Below are 20,455 nucleotides of genomic sequence, written 5' to 3' on the forward strand. Positions count from 1 at the left end.
GATGGCATCAGAGCAGCCCACCAAAGGATAAACAAAAACATCTCATCAAGATCTACATCCTTCGCATCCGTCCCATACCAGATTTCTTCTTCTTCACCTTCTCCTCGTGGAACGTCATCTTCTGGACTTTCTGCAGATGTCGGCAGCCCGGCGTTGAGTCGGGTGCCTGCCAGCAGCCCAGATGCGTTTGTCACTCCTTGCCATTGTGATGTCGGTGCTTTGCGACATGCTGAGGAGCGAGCGCGTTGCCGTTCGCAGGTCGGCCGGTGAGTAGCATGGAAAAACGGCCTTCATCAACATTTATATCGTACATTTAAGGTGTGGAGAGCGTCCTTGGAGTTGCAAATCTTCTCACAAAATTTGACGACTTTTATCACCAAAGCCATTCTTCCGTAGGGGCCATCATAAATCGATTGAGATCATTTTCACAAAGAGCTCAAAGGAAGAAAAGTGCAGGTAAAAGTCCACTCAAACTATTGATGATTGCGCACACATGTGCGGATAATGATTCAGATGTCGGCGCCGCTTTCTACCTGCCGGGTCCTCTAACAGGCTTGGGGGCAGGAGGAGTGTTATTAAAGAGGCCGCCAGCCCCGCCTGACTCTCGTCTCACGTAACGACTTTTGACAGACACCTTTTCCAGTAGCGCTACACGCCATTAAGTCGTTTTAACACACAAACACTGAAAAAAAGGTCACTACAACTACAATACAACTAAATCAACTAAAAATAATCAGATGAAGAAAAAAATTTAAACTTTTCATTATTAATTCGCTCCGGGAGGTTCAAGAAAAAATCAAAATGTAGGAAAAAAGTAAATCCAATTCAAAAATCTAAACAAAATATACATTTTAGTTGTCGAAATTATAGATTTACGTGCAGGAATTGTGAAATAAATGAAATAAATGAATGGAGTTTTTTCACCTTCTTTTTCAGATTGCTGCCACTCGCAACGTTCTTTGGCCCTCAAAGTTGTGCACCACTATATGAGAATTTAATATATTACAAAATATATAATATAATATAATATAATATAATATAATATAATATAATATAATATAATATAATATAATATAATATAATATAATATAATATAATATAATATAATATAATATAATATAATATAATATAATATAATAATATATTATTTACAATACAATCTAATCCAATACAATGCAATACAATATTTATAATACAATACAATACAATATAATATAATACAATACAAAATATTAATCATACAAAAAATGGGGGGCTAAATAATGTAAACAACTTTGGAACACCAACATTAACCTGATATGTTTGTATGTAATGACCATTGACTTTGTGTTCAAGTACGCAATACCGCATACCAGGAGTCGGATACTGAAAATCAGCTTTGTTTTCGCTGGCAAATTGTATTTTTCATAGTAGTATTAATTAATCAACATATGACCTTTTTATTGTTACTGATTTCTCCATTTTTGCTGTATTTTTTGAATGCACCGTGGGCCAACAGAAACACTTTGGACATCGCTGGTGTAAACCATTGTTTCAAATGTTGGCGTACTAAAGATATATGATCTTGTCACATGCTGCCGTGACTTCAAAGCTAACGTTCGTCACAGCTAATATTGTTTCGTTAATCTAGTAATCATGTGACAGTGAGGCATGAGATTCTGACACAATTTCATGGTGTTATAATTACAACTCTAAAATGTGTTGTTGTGGAAAATACCTTCATTGAAAAGAGACAGAAAGTCAAGTCAAAACTGTCGTTACTGTGGAGCATAAGTGAGGACTTTTACTTCAATTGTCGATGCTAATAATGCAAACAAACTGCAAATAAATGCAATCAAGTCGCTCAAGAAGGTTGTGGCATAAATAATGTTGAAATAAACTCATTATTTATAAATGTGGCATAATAAGGCATAAAATGTGGCATAAATAATGAGTTTATTTCAACATTATTTATGCCACAACCTTCTTGAGCCACTTGATTGCATTTATTTGCAGTTTGTTTGCAGCATTAGCATCGACAATCCAAGTAAAAGTCATTATTTTTGCGTTATAATGAACAATGAGGGGGTTTACTTTTTCATACTTGTTCATACTTTTTTTCAAGAAAATATTCAGTTTTGGTATTACTATTTCAAAAGGTTGTATCTCAAAACTGGTTAGAGATAAAAGAATACTAGAAAAATAATAATCTGTATGACCCAAAGTTTGTGGGCGGCACGGAGGTCGAGTGGTTAGCGCACAGACCTCACAGCTAGGACACCAGGGTTCAATTCCACCCTCGGTCATCTCTGTGTGGAGTTTGCATGTTCTCCCCGTGCATGCGTGGGTTTTCTCCGGGTACTCCGGTTTCCTCCCACATTCCAAAAACATGCTAGGTTAATTGGCCACTCCAAATTGTCCATAGGTATGAATGTGAGTGTGAATGGTTGTTTGTCTATATGTGCCCTGTGATTGGCTGGCCACCAGTCTAGGGTGTACCTCGCCTCTCGCCCGAAAACAGCTGGGATAGGCTCCAGCACCCCCGCGACCCTTGTGAGGAAAAGCGGTAGAAAATGAATGAATGAATGAACGAACAATGAGGGGGTTGACTTTTTCATACTTGTTGATACTTTTTTTTTTCAAGAAAATATTCAGTTTTGATATTACTATTTCAAAAGGTTGCATCTTGAAAATGGTTAGAGATAAAGGAATACTAGAAAAATAATAATCAGTATTACTCAAAGTTTGTGATGAGAGTAAATTCACTCATCTAATGTATACATTATGTATATATACACATTATATTATACATTATATTATTATTATTATTATTATAAGGCCCCCCAGCTGAGAAATGGTCAAATTCCTGTCTCCACCGTGTCTGATCCACTTGGCATCATCTTCTTCACCTCTCACACAAACATCCCCGCTCCCCACCCACCACCACTACCACCATAGCGGTGTTTTGTCCACCGTCGTTAAACGCACCATACGTTGTCTTCGAGGAGAAACATATGAATCCTCTAGGATGTCCACTCCTGTCACCCAGAACACGGTGAAGCAGCCGCTAATAGCAGCCGTGCGCTTCCGTTGTAACAGCATTTCAATCCCTAAAAGTTATGAAGTGAGTGTTAAAAACATCAAATTCATGTTTTATGTTCTTATTATGAAGCCGTTTTTGGGGTGTTGCTGAAAGCAATTGCGTTCTTGTAATGAGATTGAAAAGAACAGGAGGTGTCTGGGTTGGAGATACGACAGTATACAATGTTGGAATTGTACTGTACACTCTGTGTTCATACTTCATGCTCCACTGTGTGTATGACGTCTGGCCCGAGGCATGCTTGCTCCAGTGTGCATGCGTTAATTACACAAAAAAATGTTAACATATTTTTGACAAAATAAAAAGTTTTGATTGATATAACACCATGAACAATTTACAATTTTAGCTGACAGGAAGCAATATGTACAGCTAGGAGAATGCACATCTGCAAGTTCATATATTACGTGCGGAGTTCACCAGGGGTCAATACTGGGGCCAAAACTGTTCAACTTGTACATCAATGATATCTCCAAAGTTACGAAAGACTTAAAGCTCGTATTATTTGCGGATGATACCACTGCTTTTTGTTCTGGTGGGAGTACAGACGAAATCATTAGAAAGGTCAGAGAAGAAATGGTCAGACTAAAAAGATGGTTTGATGATAATAGATTGTCCTTGAACCTAAGTAAAACTAAAATCATGCTGTTTGGTAACAGCAGAAAGGACACACACCAGCAAATACAAATAGATGGTGTGGACATTGAAAGTGTGAGCGAAAATAAATTTCTGGGGATCACAATAGATGAAAATATGAGCTGGAAACCTCATATTACAAATATACAACATAAGGTGGCCAGAAATATTTCAGTATTGAACAAAGCAAAATTTGTTCTCCACACTCTTTATTGCTCTCTGGTTCTACCATATCTTACTTATTGTGTGGAAATATGGGCTAATAACTATAAAAGCAATCTTCACTCGCTAAATGTACTGCAAAAAAGGTCAGTAAGGATAATTCATAATGCCGCCTACAGAGAACATACTAACTCCTTATTTCTAAAATCACAAATTTGCTGATATAGTTCATCTTCAAACAGCTAAAATAATGCATAAGGCTAAAAATAACCAATTCCCTAAAAATGTCATCCAATACTTCTCTACAAGAGAGGAGAAATATGATCTCAGGGAAGAAGTACATATGAAACACTTATATGCTTGGACTACGTTATGCTAGCCGTAGCATTTCAGTATGTGGAATCAAACTATGGAATGGATTGAGTAAGGAAATCAAACAATGCACAACGATGAGCCAATTCAAGAAACAATACAAGCAGTTGATGTTTGCTAAATACAAGGATGAAGAGTCTTGAACCAGTCATGATGTGCTATATATATCACTATATTGACACTTACTATGGTACCCATTATGTCATTGGATGCTCATATCACCTATGCATTATTAAAAATCAAAACAAATAAAACAAACTTAAACTGTATTATGGAAAGCAGGAAGTGAACAAATGTAACAGTTACTGATTGTAAAAGATGGAGGGGTAGGATTTAATGAGCTTTGCTTCTTCCTTTTGGACATGTGGAACTGTGAACTGATTATGTGATTATGTGATGCATGTTCAAATGAAATAAAACCATAACCATAACTATTACCACAAATTTTACATTTGCAACTGAACTTGTGAAAATTTCCCTTCTATGCATAACCTTAATAAGATGCCTTTTCACTTCCTGGTTGCTGTGCAGTGTGTATTTCAATGGGAGAGATGCAGGCCGAGTTCTGTCGACTTGTGGTCATTTTTCCGATTTTAATATGCATCAAACATGCTGTCTTCTAGAGTTGCATCATCAACTCTTTGTAAAGAAAAACTCATAAATACTCATAAATACCAAATTGTCTTTGGTAGCAAATTACTTTAAAATGTATTTATTGTGACTTTTTCTCATCTGAGTGAGATCTGCAGGGATTGTGCCGTCGGTTTTGGTTTAGTAGCCAAGATTTGACTGTTTATTAGGGGGGGCATGCACTGCATTTTGCTGTACTTCCAAGTATGTATGCACTTATGCACTTAAAGGGGACCTATTATGCTTACACTTTGCTCACACTAGCGAGTGCATTAAAGGACTTACGCTTTGTGCCGCAAGCTGCGAATGGTATTGATAATAAACGGTGATGTATCTTTTTCAAATGTGGGCTTTTAACATCTGGAATCTGGAAACAATCTGGAAGTAGAGACTTGACAGTTTGAAGTTTCTCAAGAAAAGAGGTTTGTTACGTCTGTAAGTAATGGTAAGTAGCTTTAGCATTTTAGCATTTTAACATTTCTACAGAATCGGTAACGTTTAATGTGGCCACTAATATTGGGAAACGGCTATTAGCACCCCGCTTTTGCTCCATGACTTACACCAAATAAAGACAGTTGGGACATTGATAAAGGTGAAAGAAAGAAAGAAAGAAAGAAAGAAAGAAAGAAAGAAAGAAAGAAAGAAAGAAAGAAAGAAAGAAAGAAAGAAAGAAAGAAAGAAAGAAAGAAAGAAAGACACTGATAGGAAGGAAGAAAGGAAGGAAGGAAGGAATGAAGAAAGGAAGGAAGGAAGGAAGGAATGAAGGAAGGAAGGAAGGAAGGAAGGAAGGAAGGAAGGAAGGAAGGAAGGAAGGAAGGAAGGAAGGAAGAAAGGAAGGAACTGCAAATGTGAAAAGCTGCACATTTCTATGTGGCACAAACATCCAGATCAGTAAACGTAAAGTGCAAAGTATGAAACTCTGGACAGTGAAATGATAAGGAAGGAAGGAAGGAAGGAAGGAAGGAAGGAAGGATGGGTGGATGGATGGAAGGATGGAAGGAAGGAAGGAAGGAAGGAAGGAAGGAAGGAAGGATGGATGGAAGGAACTGCAAATGTGAAAAGCTGCACATTTCTATGTGGCACAAACATCCGGATCAGTAAACGTAAAGTGCAAAGTATGAAACTCTGAACAGTGAAATGATAAGGAAGGAAGAATAAAGGAAGGAAGGATGAATGGATGGATGGATGGAAGGATGGATGGAAGGAAGGAAGGATGGATGAATAGATGGAAGGAAGGAAGGAAGGATGGATGGAAGGAACCCGTATAATAATAAATAATTATAATAACAATGTGTAGAATAGATGACATCAAATGTGAAATGAAATTGAAATGAAAGTACTTCCTGGAGGAGGTGGTACAGGTCAACATGTTTGGGCTCAAAAGGTCAAAGGTTGTTGTGAGCAAACCTGCTGTCCTATCAGAATGCTTTTGTTTTGTTTTTTTTTTACCAAGTAGACATACATACGCACACGGGTGCAGTCAGCTGCCATTTGGGCCTGAAACACCACAGAGCGCATCTGGGCTCCCTTTCTTCAACTCTTAGAAGTCACAAACTTGATGGATGTGAGCATATACGTAGTATATCTGTCTCTTGTAAATACTTCTACATGTTAAAATGTGCTGAACGTTCCCATTTATCCCAAAAATGTTTGATGGGCTTGACAGGCAAACGCAGCATGCGGTCTCTATGGACTGTGTCATGTCTTTGCTTCAAAGATAAGCATGTGATATCTGGGTTCGTTTAAAATGTCTCCATAAATTCATAGCTGGTAAATAAGTTTACATTTTATAGTTCATTCATTCATTCATTTTCTAACCGCTTTTCCTAATGGTTAAAAATCGACGGTTAAAAAAGTTGAAGTGAGAGATCTTCTCCAAAAATTATCCCTTCAGTGGTAAGAGTGGGTGCTCTTTCACTATTAGACAATCTTTGAGGTTTCCCTCTCTCCATATAGCAACAAGCTAGTAGGCAAAAACTAAGTACGAAACAGCTCATAAACAAGCTATGTTTGCTTTACAACATTTGAGCCTTGGGAAGCTTTTGTCTCTGTGAGTATGATTGTGTACAAAGAGCTGAAAATAGCCATCCCAAATGTTCCTGAATTATAATTTTTTATATGTTAGTGTAGCTATTATTAATGTATCACCTGTGTTTTGGCTAGCTACATTTTGTTTAGCCTATTTAATGTACATTTCATTCATTCATTTATTAGTTTTGCACCGCTTATTCTCACGAGGGTCGCCGGGGGTGCTGGAGCCTATCCCAGCTGATTTCGGGCGGGAGACGGTGTACACCCTGACTGGTAGATATAGACAAACAACCATTCCCACTCACATTCATACTCCTATGGACAATTTGGAGTTGCCAATTAACCTAGCATGTTTTTGGAATGTGGGAGGAAACCGGAGTACCCGAAGAAAACCCACACATGCACAGGGAGAACATATTCACATTTATAGATAGTAATTTCTTATTTTGTATGGCCTGTAACTGATGCATAAATGCACGTCAAAATAGCTTCACTGGAGCAAGAAAGTTAAGTATTGTACACAGTTTTCTTTATTGTGAGGACAGCAAACAATGGGAACAGAAAAGTTACCCAAACTGTTCCCATAAAGGTGGCAAAATGGGTTCAGAACATTAATGCTTACATGAATTAATTAATTCACCCACCCAGTGGCATTGTAATTTGCAGCAAATGAATGAATCCCAACATAGCAGAACAATTACGGTGCAGTGCATTCACCATTCTTATTAAAAAGTAATTGTATTTATCCTCCAAAGTAGATAATAATTCATAAATATAAATTAAAATTAATTTTGTGAGGTCAGATAATTATTAGATAATAATTCATAAATATAAATTAAAATTAGTTTTGTGAGGTCAATGCTATACAGACTTCGTTATATGGCTGCAGATTGCCAGCACTGAATAAACGTGGACCTACGTGTCCAGAAGTCATCGGGAGCGCTTGAGTGTGTGACCAATCACAGTGCCTGGAGGCGGGCCATGACTGGAATGAATTGAACAGATTGTTTGGGTCAGAAGCAGAAATTCCATGGAAACGCTGCTCAAAGAGGTACACACTCTGGAAGATCTAGAAAGCTTTATGGGCGGGTTATTGTGTGTAGTTGCTCTGTAGGAGTCCACAATTCAATACAAGCATAATACATCCCTTTAACTCATCAGTAATTGGTGGCATAAGGCCCAGGTACCAAAAGCATGGCCCGCTACTTCATTTCATACTTTAAAGCGCTGAGTGAATGAATATATGAATATATGAATAAAGCACTGACCTCCACCAAGGCTGAACCATCCATCTATTTTCTATGCCGCTTATCCTCACTAGAGCTGGGATATATTTGCATATCCCAGCTGCATTCGGGCAAGATACACCCTAGACTGGTCACCAGGGCACATATAGAGAAACAACCACTCCCATTTGCGAGTCCGCAATTAACCTATATCATATCATATCATATTATTTATCTACATTATGTACAATATGACAAGCGTCGAGCGGTTAGCGCGCAGACCTCACAGCTCGGAGACCAGGGTTCAATTCCACCCTCGGCTATCTCTGTGTGGAGTTTACATGTTCTCCCAGTGCGACTCCAAATTGTCCATAGGTATGAATGTGAGTGTGAATGGTTGTTTGTCTATATGTGCCCTGTGATTGGCTGGCCACCAGTCCAGGGTGTACTCCGCCTCTCGCCCGAAGACAGCTGGGATAGGCTCCAGCACCCCCGCAAGGAAAAGCGGTAGAAAATAAATGAATGATTTCATTTTCACTCGATGGCAGATGTTGAATCGAAATCTCACAAAAAGCAAAAGTCTATTGTTTGAAACCACATCAAACATGACAACAGACGCAGCAAGAAAAAAGCCAGACAGAACAAAGAGTGCAAAAACATCATTATTCATCTATGCGTCACAGGTAAATATATATGTAAATCTGACTTGACACAGACGCTTGCATAAGGTGAATTATGCGATTGGACAGAGGTTTCTAAAAGATACTATGAATGGGTAAACAAATGTTTCCATAAAATGTGTACTGTGTCATTGGGCAGCCAGCTGGTTGCATAAAGTATATTTGCATAAAATGTGCATGTGAATGGACTAGGGCTGTCACGATACTCAGTAAATCGATTAACCGCACGATAAATATAAAACATATAATATAAAGATAATATAGCCGGCCGTGATAAATTGACGAATATGCTTGTTTGTTGGCACTAACGTGGCACAAGCAAGTGTACACACAAAGTGCTGCAAATGAGCGAAACAAGCGGAAATTGGTGATTCTACTAGCAAATGAGAGTATTTACTTTGGAGGGTGACAATGCACAGACAGACTACAGTGATTTGAAGCCAAAGGAAGAGCAAAGGAAACGGTCTGGAATACTTTCTTTGTGCCTGTTGTGTTTAAAACACCATGTGATGTCAATTTTAGCGTGTTTGCACATCGGTATTTTGCTTCATGACAAATACAATGACACAAATAACACAAAACGATGGAACTTCCGTTTCAGCTGCCGTGATTCCCAAATTGTAACACGTCATTGTGCACCAAATGCATTTTCATTGATTCATTCATTTTATACTGCTTTTTCCTCACGAGGGTCGCGGGGGGTGTTGGAGCCTATCCCAGCTGTCTTGGGGCAAGAGGCGGGGTACACCCTGGACTGGTGGCCAGCCAATCACAGGGCACATATAGACAAACAACCATTCACACTCACATTCATACCTATGGACAATTTGGAGTCGCTAATTAACCTAGCATGTTTTGGGAATGTGGGAGGAAACCAGAGTACCCGGAGAAAACCCACGCAGGCACGGGGTGAACATGCAAACTCCACACAGAGATGGCCGAAGGTGGAATTGAACCCTGGTCTCATAGCTGTGAGGTCTGCCGCCCATCCAAAATATATAATAATAATAATACATTTTATTTGTATTGTTCAAAATACTCAAAGGCACTTTGAGTATTGAAGAATGGAGTTGAATAAAAGCAAGTAAACAGAGTAAACTATACATTAAAATACAACATTCATTCGTTAATACACAGTTAAAACATGAGTAAAAGCGGGGCGGGGCACAGCAGTCAGATATAAAAAGTCAAAAAATCAAAAAAGATTTAAAGAGGTGGGTACTAAATATGTACTTGGACCAAACATTACACCTCATTAAATGTAAGTAGTATATTCTACACAGTGTTCTTGCACACAAACACATGAACACTGTGGCTGCCATCTTAGATGGGATATTTATAATTCATAGAGTTCTTGGTGGGTGAGAAGAAACGTCCTTGTGCAACATGTATAATGATGTCTTTGTCATATTGGACATTAAGTGAGCATCCTTTTCCTCCCGCAGCCCACCAAGACAAGTCAGGGGGTTGTCGGAATTGTCGAGAGTGTTCCCCCGACAATGGCTGCACGCGTTGCAGAGAGCGCCTCTTCCTCTTCTTGCAGCGGGACGGCATGTCTCACCATGGAACGTGTCTCCATGCCTGTCCTGCCGGATACTTTGGCCAGAGGGGGCGGGACATCAACCGCTGCTTGAGTAAGTCGACTTCAAGAGTTGTAACTGGTATTAATGTGATAATGGTGTTAAGTAGACTTGAGTATGCTTTGGTGTGTTGTCAGAATGTCGCTCGGTGGACTGCAAGCTATGCTTCAGCAGGGACTTCTGCATCAAGTGTAAGCCGGGCTTCCAGCTCCACAAAGGCCGATGTCTGAGCCACTGTCCTGAAGGAACCTTTGCACAAAACACTGACTGTCTGGGAGAGGAACACCACGCTCATATTAAACCCTGGCCGACAATAGGTGAGTCCCTCCATGAAAAAACACTAAAAATCCGCTCTTAATGAATACCCTTCAACACCAAAGTTGTCCATTGAAAGGATATGAAATGCACAATCCTTGAACCACTCATCCATTTCCTATGCTGTTTGTCCTCACTTAGATCATGTGCAAGCTGGAGCCTATCACAGCTGACTTCAGCAAGCCGGGTTAGCTCTGAACAATTTGCGCACAAATGATTCCAATGGGGCGGCACGGCGGTCGAGTGGTTAGCGCGCAGACCTCACAGCTAGGAGACCAGGGTTCAATTCCACCCTCGCCCATCTCTATGTGGAGTTTGCATGTTCCCCCCGTGCATGCGTGGGTTTTCTCACAGCTACTGTATATCACCATCTTATAGATATGCCACACAGCTAGGACACCCGAGTTCAATTCCCACCTCGGCCATCTCTGTGTGGAGTTTGCATGTTCTCCCCGTGCATGAGTGGGTTTTCTCTGGGTACTCCGGTTTCCTCCCACATTCCAAAAACATGCTAGGTTAATTAGCGACTCCAAATTGTCCATAGGTATGAATGTGAGTGTGAATGGTTGTTTGTCTATATGTGCCCTGTGATTGGCCACCAGTCCAGGGTGTACCCCGCCTCTCGCCCAAAGACAGCTGGGATAGGCTCCAGCACCCCCTTGTGAATGAATGACCCTAATGAATAAATCCATTGGATAATGAATTCATAATAAATTAAAACTGCAAGCAGTGATGAGCGGGCTCGAGCACCCCGACGCGCTCGGGGGTACGCGCGGGTCGGGGGTACGCGCGGGTCGGGGTCGCGCGCGCGACCGGACGGGCGCGTGGACGCGCCGTACGAAAAACCGCGGCGAGCGGATAAGCGGTAAGGGAGTCACGGCACTTGCAATTTTCCGCCAGGAGGGGGCGACAGCGGCGGCGAGGCGGGTGCGCGGTCACGTCCCGTCCGACACCGCGAACCGCCATAAAAAAATTCACGACGATCGGACCACGCGGTAGGTCCTTGCGGCGGATATACGTTTCCGCCTGTGGGTGGCGCTATAGAGTGGTTGGCCCACACGGTAACGGACCGGAGGGTACCCCGAACCAACAGAAAAAATTAGGGGCCGATCCGACCGTGCGTAAGGAAGTTACGGCAGATATACATTTCCACCAGTTGGTGGCGCTATAGCGTATGTACACACACAGTCATAGACCAGAGGGTACCCCAGACCACCAGAAAAAATTTGGGCCTGATCCGACCATGTGGAAGGAAGTTACGGCTATATACATTTCCACCAGTTGGTGGCGCTATACAGTCGATGTACACACACAGTCATAGACCAGAGGGTACCCCAAACCACCAGAAAAAATTTGGGCTTGATCCGACCATGTGGATGGAAGTTACGGCTATATACATTTCCACCAGTTGGTGGCGCTATACAGTGTATGTACACACACAGTCATAGACCAGAGGGTACCCCAAACCACCAGAAAAAATTTGGGCCTGATCCGACCATGTGGAAGGAAGTTACGGCTATATACATTTCCACCAGTTGGTGGCGCTATAGAGTCTATGTACACACAGTATAACAGACCAGAGATTGACCCAACACATCAAAAAAAATTTCAAGACAATCTGACCATGAATCAGGAAGTTACGGCAGATATACATTTCCACCAGTTGGTGGCGCTGTGTTTAGAACATGGCTTCTGGAGCATTAGGTGCGTCCTGTCATGATAGACGTCTCCACCGAAAATCATAGTGATACGTGTAACCGGTGGCGAGGGATAATGAATTGAAACTTCTAGGTGGCGCTAGTGTGTCAATTTAGATTGGTGTCACATGGGAGCACCACCAGGGCGCTCAGGCCTGGATTAAGGCCTCACGTTTAAGATTTCAGCAGCCTGTGACCTTCTGCAGGCAAATGATGACCTTTTGATGGTCAATGGCGAAGGCTGACCATTCGCCGTGGCCACGCCCCCCACATGTGCTTTACACACATCATAGTCCATCAACTGACATCATCAGTCTGTCAGTCAAACTGTGTATTGACTTTGATGTACATTGCTTCAAGGCAAGGCCAGACACCAGGCAGGGCCAGATATGAAATGGTCAAAGTTTGGTGGCGTGCCACGCCCACATCCTATGGAGCGGCCCAAAATCCTTCGCAATTTAACGTGGGCCATCCGTCTAGTGTCCGTTGATGCAACAACGGACTCATTCGGTCAAACCCCCTAGGAGGAGTTCGTCAAGATACGACCCATACATCCGCCCCCAAATGGCCGCCGCCACCTAAAATGGCCGACTTCCTGTTGGTTTTAGAACATGGGTTATTGAGACTTTTTTGTGCGTCCTGTCACGAGTGATGTCTCCTCCGAAAATCATGCCGATACGTGCAACGGGAGGCGAGGGATAATTATTTTAAAACTTCTAGGTGGCGCTAGTGAGTCAATTTGGCTTGGTTTCATATGGGGGCCACACCAGGCCGCTCAGGCCTGGATTCTGACCCCCCCTATGAGTTTTCAAGCCCATGCGACCTTTTGCGGGCGAATGATGACCTTTTCTATGTAAATGGCGAGGCCTGAGCATTCGCCGCCAGGCCACGCCCACCACGTGCGCTTTTCCTGCATCATGGTCCATCAACAGGCTTCACCAGGCTGTCAGGCAGTGACCTTGTGACCCTGATGTTCATCTGATGAATCTCCTGGCAGAAAAGGCCTCATGTAGATGACACGCCTTTAGCCTGTCGCCAATAGGTGGCGCTGCGACGAAATCAGGAAGTGACCTACGGGGACCTTCGGGGCGGGGCCATGATCACATGTACCAAGTATGATGAAGATCTGACCACGTGGAGCCAAGTTATTCACGTCTACAGTTACGCTCAGCGTGCAAGGCCCGGACATATGAAAATGGGCAAAATTTGGGGGCGTGCCACGCCCACATCGTATGGAATATCCCAAAATCCTTCGCAATTTAACGTCGGCCATCCGTCTAGTGTCCGTTGATGCAACAACGGACTCATTTGGTCAAACCCCCTAGGAGGAGTTCGTCGAGATACGACCCCAACTTCTGGCACGAAAAAGGCCGCCGCCATCCAAAATGGCCGACTTCCTGTTCGTTTTCCAATATGGGTTCTTGAGACTTTTTGGTCCGTCCTGTCACGATAGACGTCTCCACCAAGTTTCGTGACGATAGGTGAAACTGGTGGCGGGGGCCAATTTTTTCAAAAATTAAAGGTGGCGCTAGAGAGTCAATTTTGGAACATTGTTTTCGGGACCCCCACCAGATCGAAATTTTCGCCAGACCTGACGCGCTTGCAAAATTTGGTGAGTTTTCGGGCATGTTAAGGCCCTCAAAATGGCCGTCCTTTCGGCAGAATAAAAAACGGAACGATTACAATAGGGCTTTCGCACTGGTCAGTGCTCGAGCCCTAATTAATTAAAGTAGTAAGTTGACATACTTCATGTCCATTCAGGGGGATTTATGCAATGAAAATGTGTCAAATGCACGGTAGAAGAGTGGTTAGCGCACAGGAACCCCGAGTTCGATTCCACCCTCTGCATCTCTGTGTGGAGTTTGTGTGTTCTCCCCGTGCATGCGTGGGTTTTCTCCGGGTACTCCGGTTTCCTCCCACATTCCAAAAACACGCTAGGTTAATTGGCGACTCCAAATTGTCCATAGGTCCAGCGTGTCCAGAGTGTACCCAGCCACTCGCCTAAAGACAGCTTGGATAGACTCCAGCATGCCTGTGACCCTCCTGAGGATAAGCAGTAGAAAATGAATGAAAAGGTCATAATCTGTCAAATTTTATTCATTTTTTTTTTCATTTGCGTCTGGCACGGCCCTAAGGGCAAAATTGAGAGCCCATTGTGGCCCCAGAGTCTGAAAGTTCTCTCCCCTGATGGAGACAGTAGCTAATTCATATTTCCTTTCCCTATAGATGACTGCATCCTAGATCCGCTGGCCGAGTGGAGTGTGTGGAGCGCCTGCCTCCAAGACGGCGTCCGTTGTGGCTTCATGTGGGGCCGACAGATAAGAACGTGGGGCGGCACGAAGCCCGGACCCTCACTCTGCCCACCGCACAGCGAGACACGGCGATGCAGGATGAAGAGGAGGTGTCCTGCAGGTGAGGACTGACTGGTGTTCTTTACGAGTCTTGTTGGCCTTTATGAGTTATTGTTGTGACAGGGGGGGTCAAAGGTTATATGTGATGCCATATGTTTTGTGAGAAGAGTGATGGCATGTTGAGGGCGAGCACTTCACCTCCTGATAGTTCAGATGGGAACTGCTAACATCTGGATCTGACTAGCAGGAACCTTCAGGAAGTAATGGGTTCCGGCAAGGAGTCACCACTGGGAATTGGGGTGAACACAAAAACGTCAATCTCAGGATGTCCTGTCTTGTAATGGCTCACTTTGGCCACTAGGGCGTCATTGTCATCCTGGATGGGAAGGTCCCAGCACTTCCTCGAATCGTAGCAAGAAACCTAATCATTGTCACCGAGGTCCAATGTCGTAGTTTTGGTTTCAGGACCTGCTACAAACAGAAATACTTATTTTGGCACACTTTGCTTTCTGAGCACTGCTTTTATCAAGCCCACACCCACTGAGCAGACTGAGACCTCATAATTGTGAGGTGGCTGTGTTGTTATTAGGTCGATTAAAGCCCACTGAAGGCCTAGCTCCAAAACTAATTAATTATAATAATAACCGATTAACTGGTTGATTTTTTTTTGATGAATCGGATAAAAAAAACTTAGACTGGATAATTTGCGCCAGAATGGGCTAAGGTAATGGTAATGGTAATGGTTTTATTTCATTTGAACATGCATCAGATTACAATTGAGTGCATCCCATAATCAGTTCACAGTTCCACATGTCCAAAAGGAGTAGGAAGAAGCAAAGCTTATTAAATCCTACCCCTCCATCTGGTACTTTTACAATCAGTAACTGTTACATTTGTTCACTTCCTGCTTTCCATAATACAGTTTAAGGTTTTTTGTTTTTTTTTTTTAATAATGTACCTCGTACTGAAGTACGAGGTGATATGACCATCCAATGACATAATGGGTACCATAGTAAGTGTCAATATAGTGATATATATAGCACATCATGACTGGTTCAAGACTCAACAACTGCTTGTATTGTTTCTTGAATTGGCTCATCGTTGTGCATTGTTTGATTTCCTTACTCAATCCATTCCATAGTTTGATTCCACATACTGAAATGCTATGGCTTTTTAACGTAGTCCTAGCATATAAGTGTTTCATATGTAGTTCTTCCCTGGTCTGTTCCAAGTAGAGAAACAGAATAGTAATGATTTGATTTTATTTGAACATGCATGCAAGTTACAATGAAATACTTCACATGATTCCATTCCCAGTTCCGCAGGTCCAAAAGGAGTAGGATGTAGCAAAGCTTATTTAATCCTACCCCACCATCCGTTTCACATCTGTTGCAGTACATTATTCACATCCTGTATTCCATATGTGAGTTTTTACTACATACAAAAGTGATGACATAACATCATAGTGCAGTGATGTAATTAAGATTAAGTAGTAATCATATATAATAATCAGTGTGATAATAAATAAATATTAGAGATAAACATGACAGGACAAGTTCTAGACTTTTTCAAGCATCAACTGCTTGTGTTGTTTATTGAATTTGCTCATCTTAGTACAATTAGTACCTTAATTCATTGTTTGGGGCTGCAACAATTATTCAAATCATTTCAGTACCTCGATGACAAAAATATTAGATGATTTTTTTTCCTGGTTCGAGGAATCGCTGACGTCACCCACACAAAGGACGAAGTGGGTTGATTGAAGTGGCTAGAGAAAGCGATAAGGCAATGAACAATGCAAAACGTGCCTAAAGTTGCACACCGTGACGTGTACGTGATGTGACGCGGCCGTTACATATAGCAGTCGCCTCCTGATTGGCCGTCAATGAAACAATGAAATCCCAGTGTGAAAGCAGCGACTGGCTGCTGCTGTGGCTGACGGATAAAATAAATCTGCAGTAAAATGCACACACCTCATATTTTAAGCCGCTTTTTAATATGGCAATTCATCTTTGACTTTCTTTATTAATCGTGTATGTTTTCCCCAGAACAAAAGATGTAGCATCATCTGCAAATAATACCAACTTTAAGTCTTTCGTAACAGATGTCATTGTTTTTGGTCCCAGTATTGACCCCTGGGGTATTCCACATGTTATATTTGAACTTGCAGATGTATATCATTCTCCCTTCAACTTCACATATTGCTTCCTGTTAGCAAAGGTAGCTTTTAAACCAATTAAAAACTAATCCTTTGATTCCATAACTTTCAAATTTTTTAAAGTAGGATCTTCTTTCTCTTTGGGCTTTTCCCTTCAGGGGTCGCCACAGCAAATCAACCGTCTCCATACAACCTTCTGCATCTGTAGGGTGTTGTGATTAATTGTATTGATGGATTTTGTCAGATCCATTGGTCACGATCACATCAGTAATTTGTGTGTTCTGATCCATCACCAATGGTATTTTTCAGTTGCTGGATGATTGCATCTTTTTTGAGAGTGGCCCTCAGTGTAATTGTTTATTTCCACTCTCAAGACTTTGAACCTCCTGTCTTATGGAGCTCATGTGTTGTTCCATATTGTCTCGCCTCTATAATATTAGTTCCGGGACATCTTTTTCCGTCATTCTCTCTATTGTAGAACAACAGCCTGTTTAGTTGCCACTCATTGTCTGGTGTAGAGCTCGAAGGAGTGAGTTCTTTCATTATTGCGGGACTGGTATAAAACCTGGGTAACTCCTTGTTCTGTAACCAAATCTCGAGAACTTCGGCCCAAACTACAGGCACTGGCATCACATCCGCTTCCTTTGTCTTTTTTTCTTTGCCATTGTTGCAATTGCTAAGCAACACCGTGTCACCGTGTGTCAATTATCCCGTTAGTTTGCCTTTCAGCCACCTTTGGTGTTAATATTCATTGTAACAGCGAGTTTGCGTGTCTCGCCAAGCCGTGTTACAACCGGAGATATCTCTTCAAGAAGACTTCCAGATATTTTAAGAGTCCGGCTTCATGAAAAGCTGCTGATCGAAGCTGCTGATCGAAGCTGCTGATCGAAGCTGCGGCTCGCTTGCAAGCTCAGCTTGTAATGGTTGTCGGCCATTACTGTTATTTTTGATGAGTTCAATCCTCTTGCTAGTCCAAATTAAGGCAGAGATGTCAGCACACATCAGGTATTCACACACATGATGATGATCATAACTCTTGAAAAGTGTGCTGACATATCTGCCTTAATTTGGACTAGCAAGAGGATTGAACTCATCAAAAATAACAGTAATGGCCGACAACCATTACAAGCTGAGCTTGCAAGCGAGCCGCAGCTTTGATCAGCAGCTTCGATAACTCTTGAAGAGTGTGCTGACATCTGTGGTTAGGAATATTCCCGAAAAGTTTGAAACTCCGTTAGCAAAAGAAACTGAGGTTTTGCTGTGAGCGTCCTTTCTGTAACCAGGAAGTGACGTAATGGGAAAGAAGGAATGGGAGTAAGCAATTTATTGCAAACAAGAATCAAAAAGAAATAGGCTGTTCATCAGTTGATCAAAAGTTAAAAGGATCTTGGCTCAAAAAAAACGTGAAACCTCCCCAAGATAGGAATCAAATTTTGAAAAAAGGAGTCAGTAATGAGTAGCTGCACTATTCTCGTTAATCAGATGGCAAATGGGTTTGGGCATGCTCAATATTTCCAGAGTACTTCACAGAGGGCATCCACTCTCTGGAACATTTTTGTCAACTTCCTTCGCCATCCAAATGTTCTCCATTGCATTTAGATCAGGGGAAAACGCAGGATGGTCCAAGAGTGAGCTTATTCCGGAAGAAATCCTTTGTCAGCCGGCCATTGTAAGTCCTTACCTCACAGACATCATGAGGGATGCACCATGATGTCGCCTCCTTCACTGTGCCGTATGGAAAACATCTCTACTGGGATTTCATGTGTGTGAATACAAGGCTCGACAATAACGATGTACCGATGGCCCGGGGCAAGTTAAAACAAAATTCGGGCAAGTAAATCTAATCAGTGATATTCCCGTCGGGCAAGTGCACTTTAGCATGCCATACTGCCAAGAGTTTTTTTAAAGCGGTTCTTGTTGGGTGTTGGTAAAACACGGACTGCGTAACTCCGGTGGTAATTTGCAAAGCAATCCTTGCAATGGACCAATCAGAATCGTTTATTTAGACCGCGGTCCGTAATCCACAGTCCGTGTTTTACCCACACCCGTTGTTCGCGATCAACCAATCAGCGATCGTTTGACTACGAAAACATCCATCATGGCGTCGCTGCCAACATCGTCTAATTCTGAAGGAAACAGCAAAAAGTGATGAACCAGTGCCTCCAAAACAAGTATTTTATTAGCGGCAGCAAATCAAATGATGGCACAGGTGAGTGAATCACATTGCTGTGACAATTTGAAGTGGTCACAATGAAACACCACCCATTAGATCCAATACCAAGTGCTGATTTTGCACAAGCTACAAAATCTAGCGCTTCCATTTCTCTGTGTATTTTTCTCACCTTTGCTTCACAAATTATTGTTTGACCATTGAGCATTTTTTTCTGGATTAAACACACTTTACTAGTACACAAATGTGTCTATTCAATAATGTTTCATTGTGGTGCACAACTTATAAATATCACTGCTTACTACGACTACAATGTGTAAGGTATTGTAACGTCGTAGAATGACGACAGTCAGGATGGCTCTGTCGTTGCATGGTTTTTATTTCCAAGGCAGCATGAAAAACAACTTACTGGCCTGTTGCAGACTTAACTAACTAGCTGCTAACTAGTTCCTCTTCTTTGGTCCCAAAACACCCGCTCCAAGACCGCGAGCTGAACATGACTGCCCCCCAGCGTCCATGCATGAAACTACAGCCCGGAATACAACACAAATGCAACGCTACAGTATTATTTATTTTATTATTTTATTTATTTGAGATTCTCATGTAATGCCACAAAAAAATTACATGATATCATGATGGCAGTCTTTTCATTTTACATGGGGCAAGTTCGGGCAAGTAGTTCTCACCTTAAGGATTCCCTATGGGCAAGTCATTTTGGTTTTTAATGTAGAGCCCTGGAATACCTGACACAAAGTCACATGACATTTTGATCAGGAGTGTATGAAAATGATATCAAGAGAAGCGGTTTCCGAGCAATAAAAGTGTCTGATATTCCCTATGGATTCCAGCTCAGACAACCATGAAGAACAGGGAAGAACTAAATTTGAAACACTTACGTATATGCTAAGACTACGTTAAAAAGCCATAGCATTTCAGTATGTGGAATCAAACTATGGAATGGATTGAGTAAGGAAATCAAACAATGCACAACGATGAGCCAATTCAAGAAACAATACAAGCAGTTGATGTTTGCTAAATACAAGGATAAAGAGTCTTGAACCAGTCATGATGGGCTATATATGTCACTATATTGACACTTACTATGGTACCCATTATGTCATTGGATGCTTATCTCACCTTGTACTTCGGTACGAGGTGCATATAAATAAATAAATAAATAAATAACCCCTAAACTGTATTGTGGAAAGCAGGAAGTGAACAAATGTAACAGTTACTGATTGTAAAAGTACCAGATGGAGGGGTAGGATTTAATAAGCTTTGCTTCTTCCTACTCCTTTTGGACATGTGGAACTGTGAACTGATTATGGGATGCACGCAATTGTAATCTGATGCATGTTCAAATGAAATAAA

At 41.8% G+C, this 20,455-nt stretch overlaps 1 protein-coding gene across 1 annotated transcript in view; it reads left to right on the top strand.

Annotated features, from left to right (window-relative positions):
- Positions 1–2,833: 2,833 nt before the first annotated feature.
- rspo4 (R-spondin 4) overlaps positions 2,834–20,455 on the top strand; it is a 35,218-nt gene continuing 17,596 nt past the window's right edge. The window contains exons 1-4 of the mRNA XM_078798711.1: positions 2,834–3,071; positions 10,259–10,447; positions 10,531–10,665; positions 14,629–14,817. Of these exons, the coding sequence (XP_078654837.1) occupies positions 2,834–3,071; positions 10,259–10,447; positions 10,531–10,665; positions 14,629–14,817 (751 nt within the window). The remainder of the gene's footprint in view (positions 3,072–10,258; positions 10,448–10,530; positions 10,666–14,628; positions 14,818–20,455) is intronic.

This window comes from Doryrhamphus excisus, linkage group LG18 (assembly GCF_037039965.1).
Source record: "Doryrhamphus excisus strain RoL-2023G ecotype Guam linkage group LG18, RoL_Dexc_Guam_v1.1, whole genome shotgun sequence".
In the NCBI taxonomy this organism is placed as follows: domain Eukaryota; kingdom Metazoa; phylum Chordata; class Actinopteri; order Syngnathiformes; family Syngnathidae; genus Doryrhamphus; species Doryrhamphus excisus.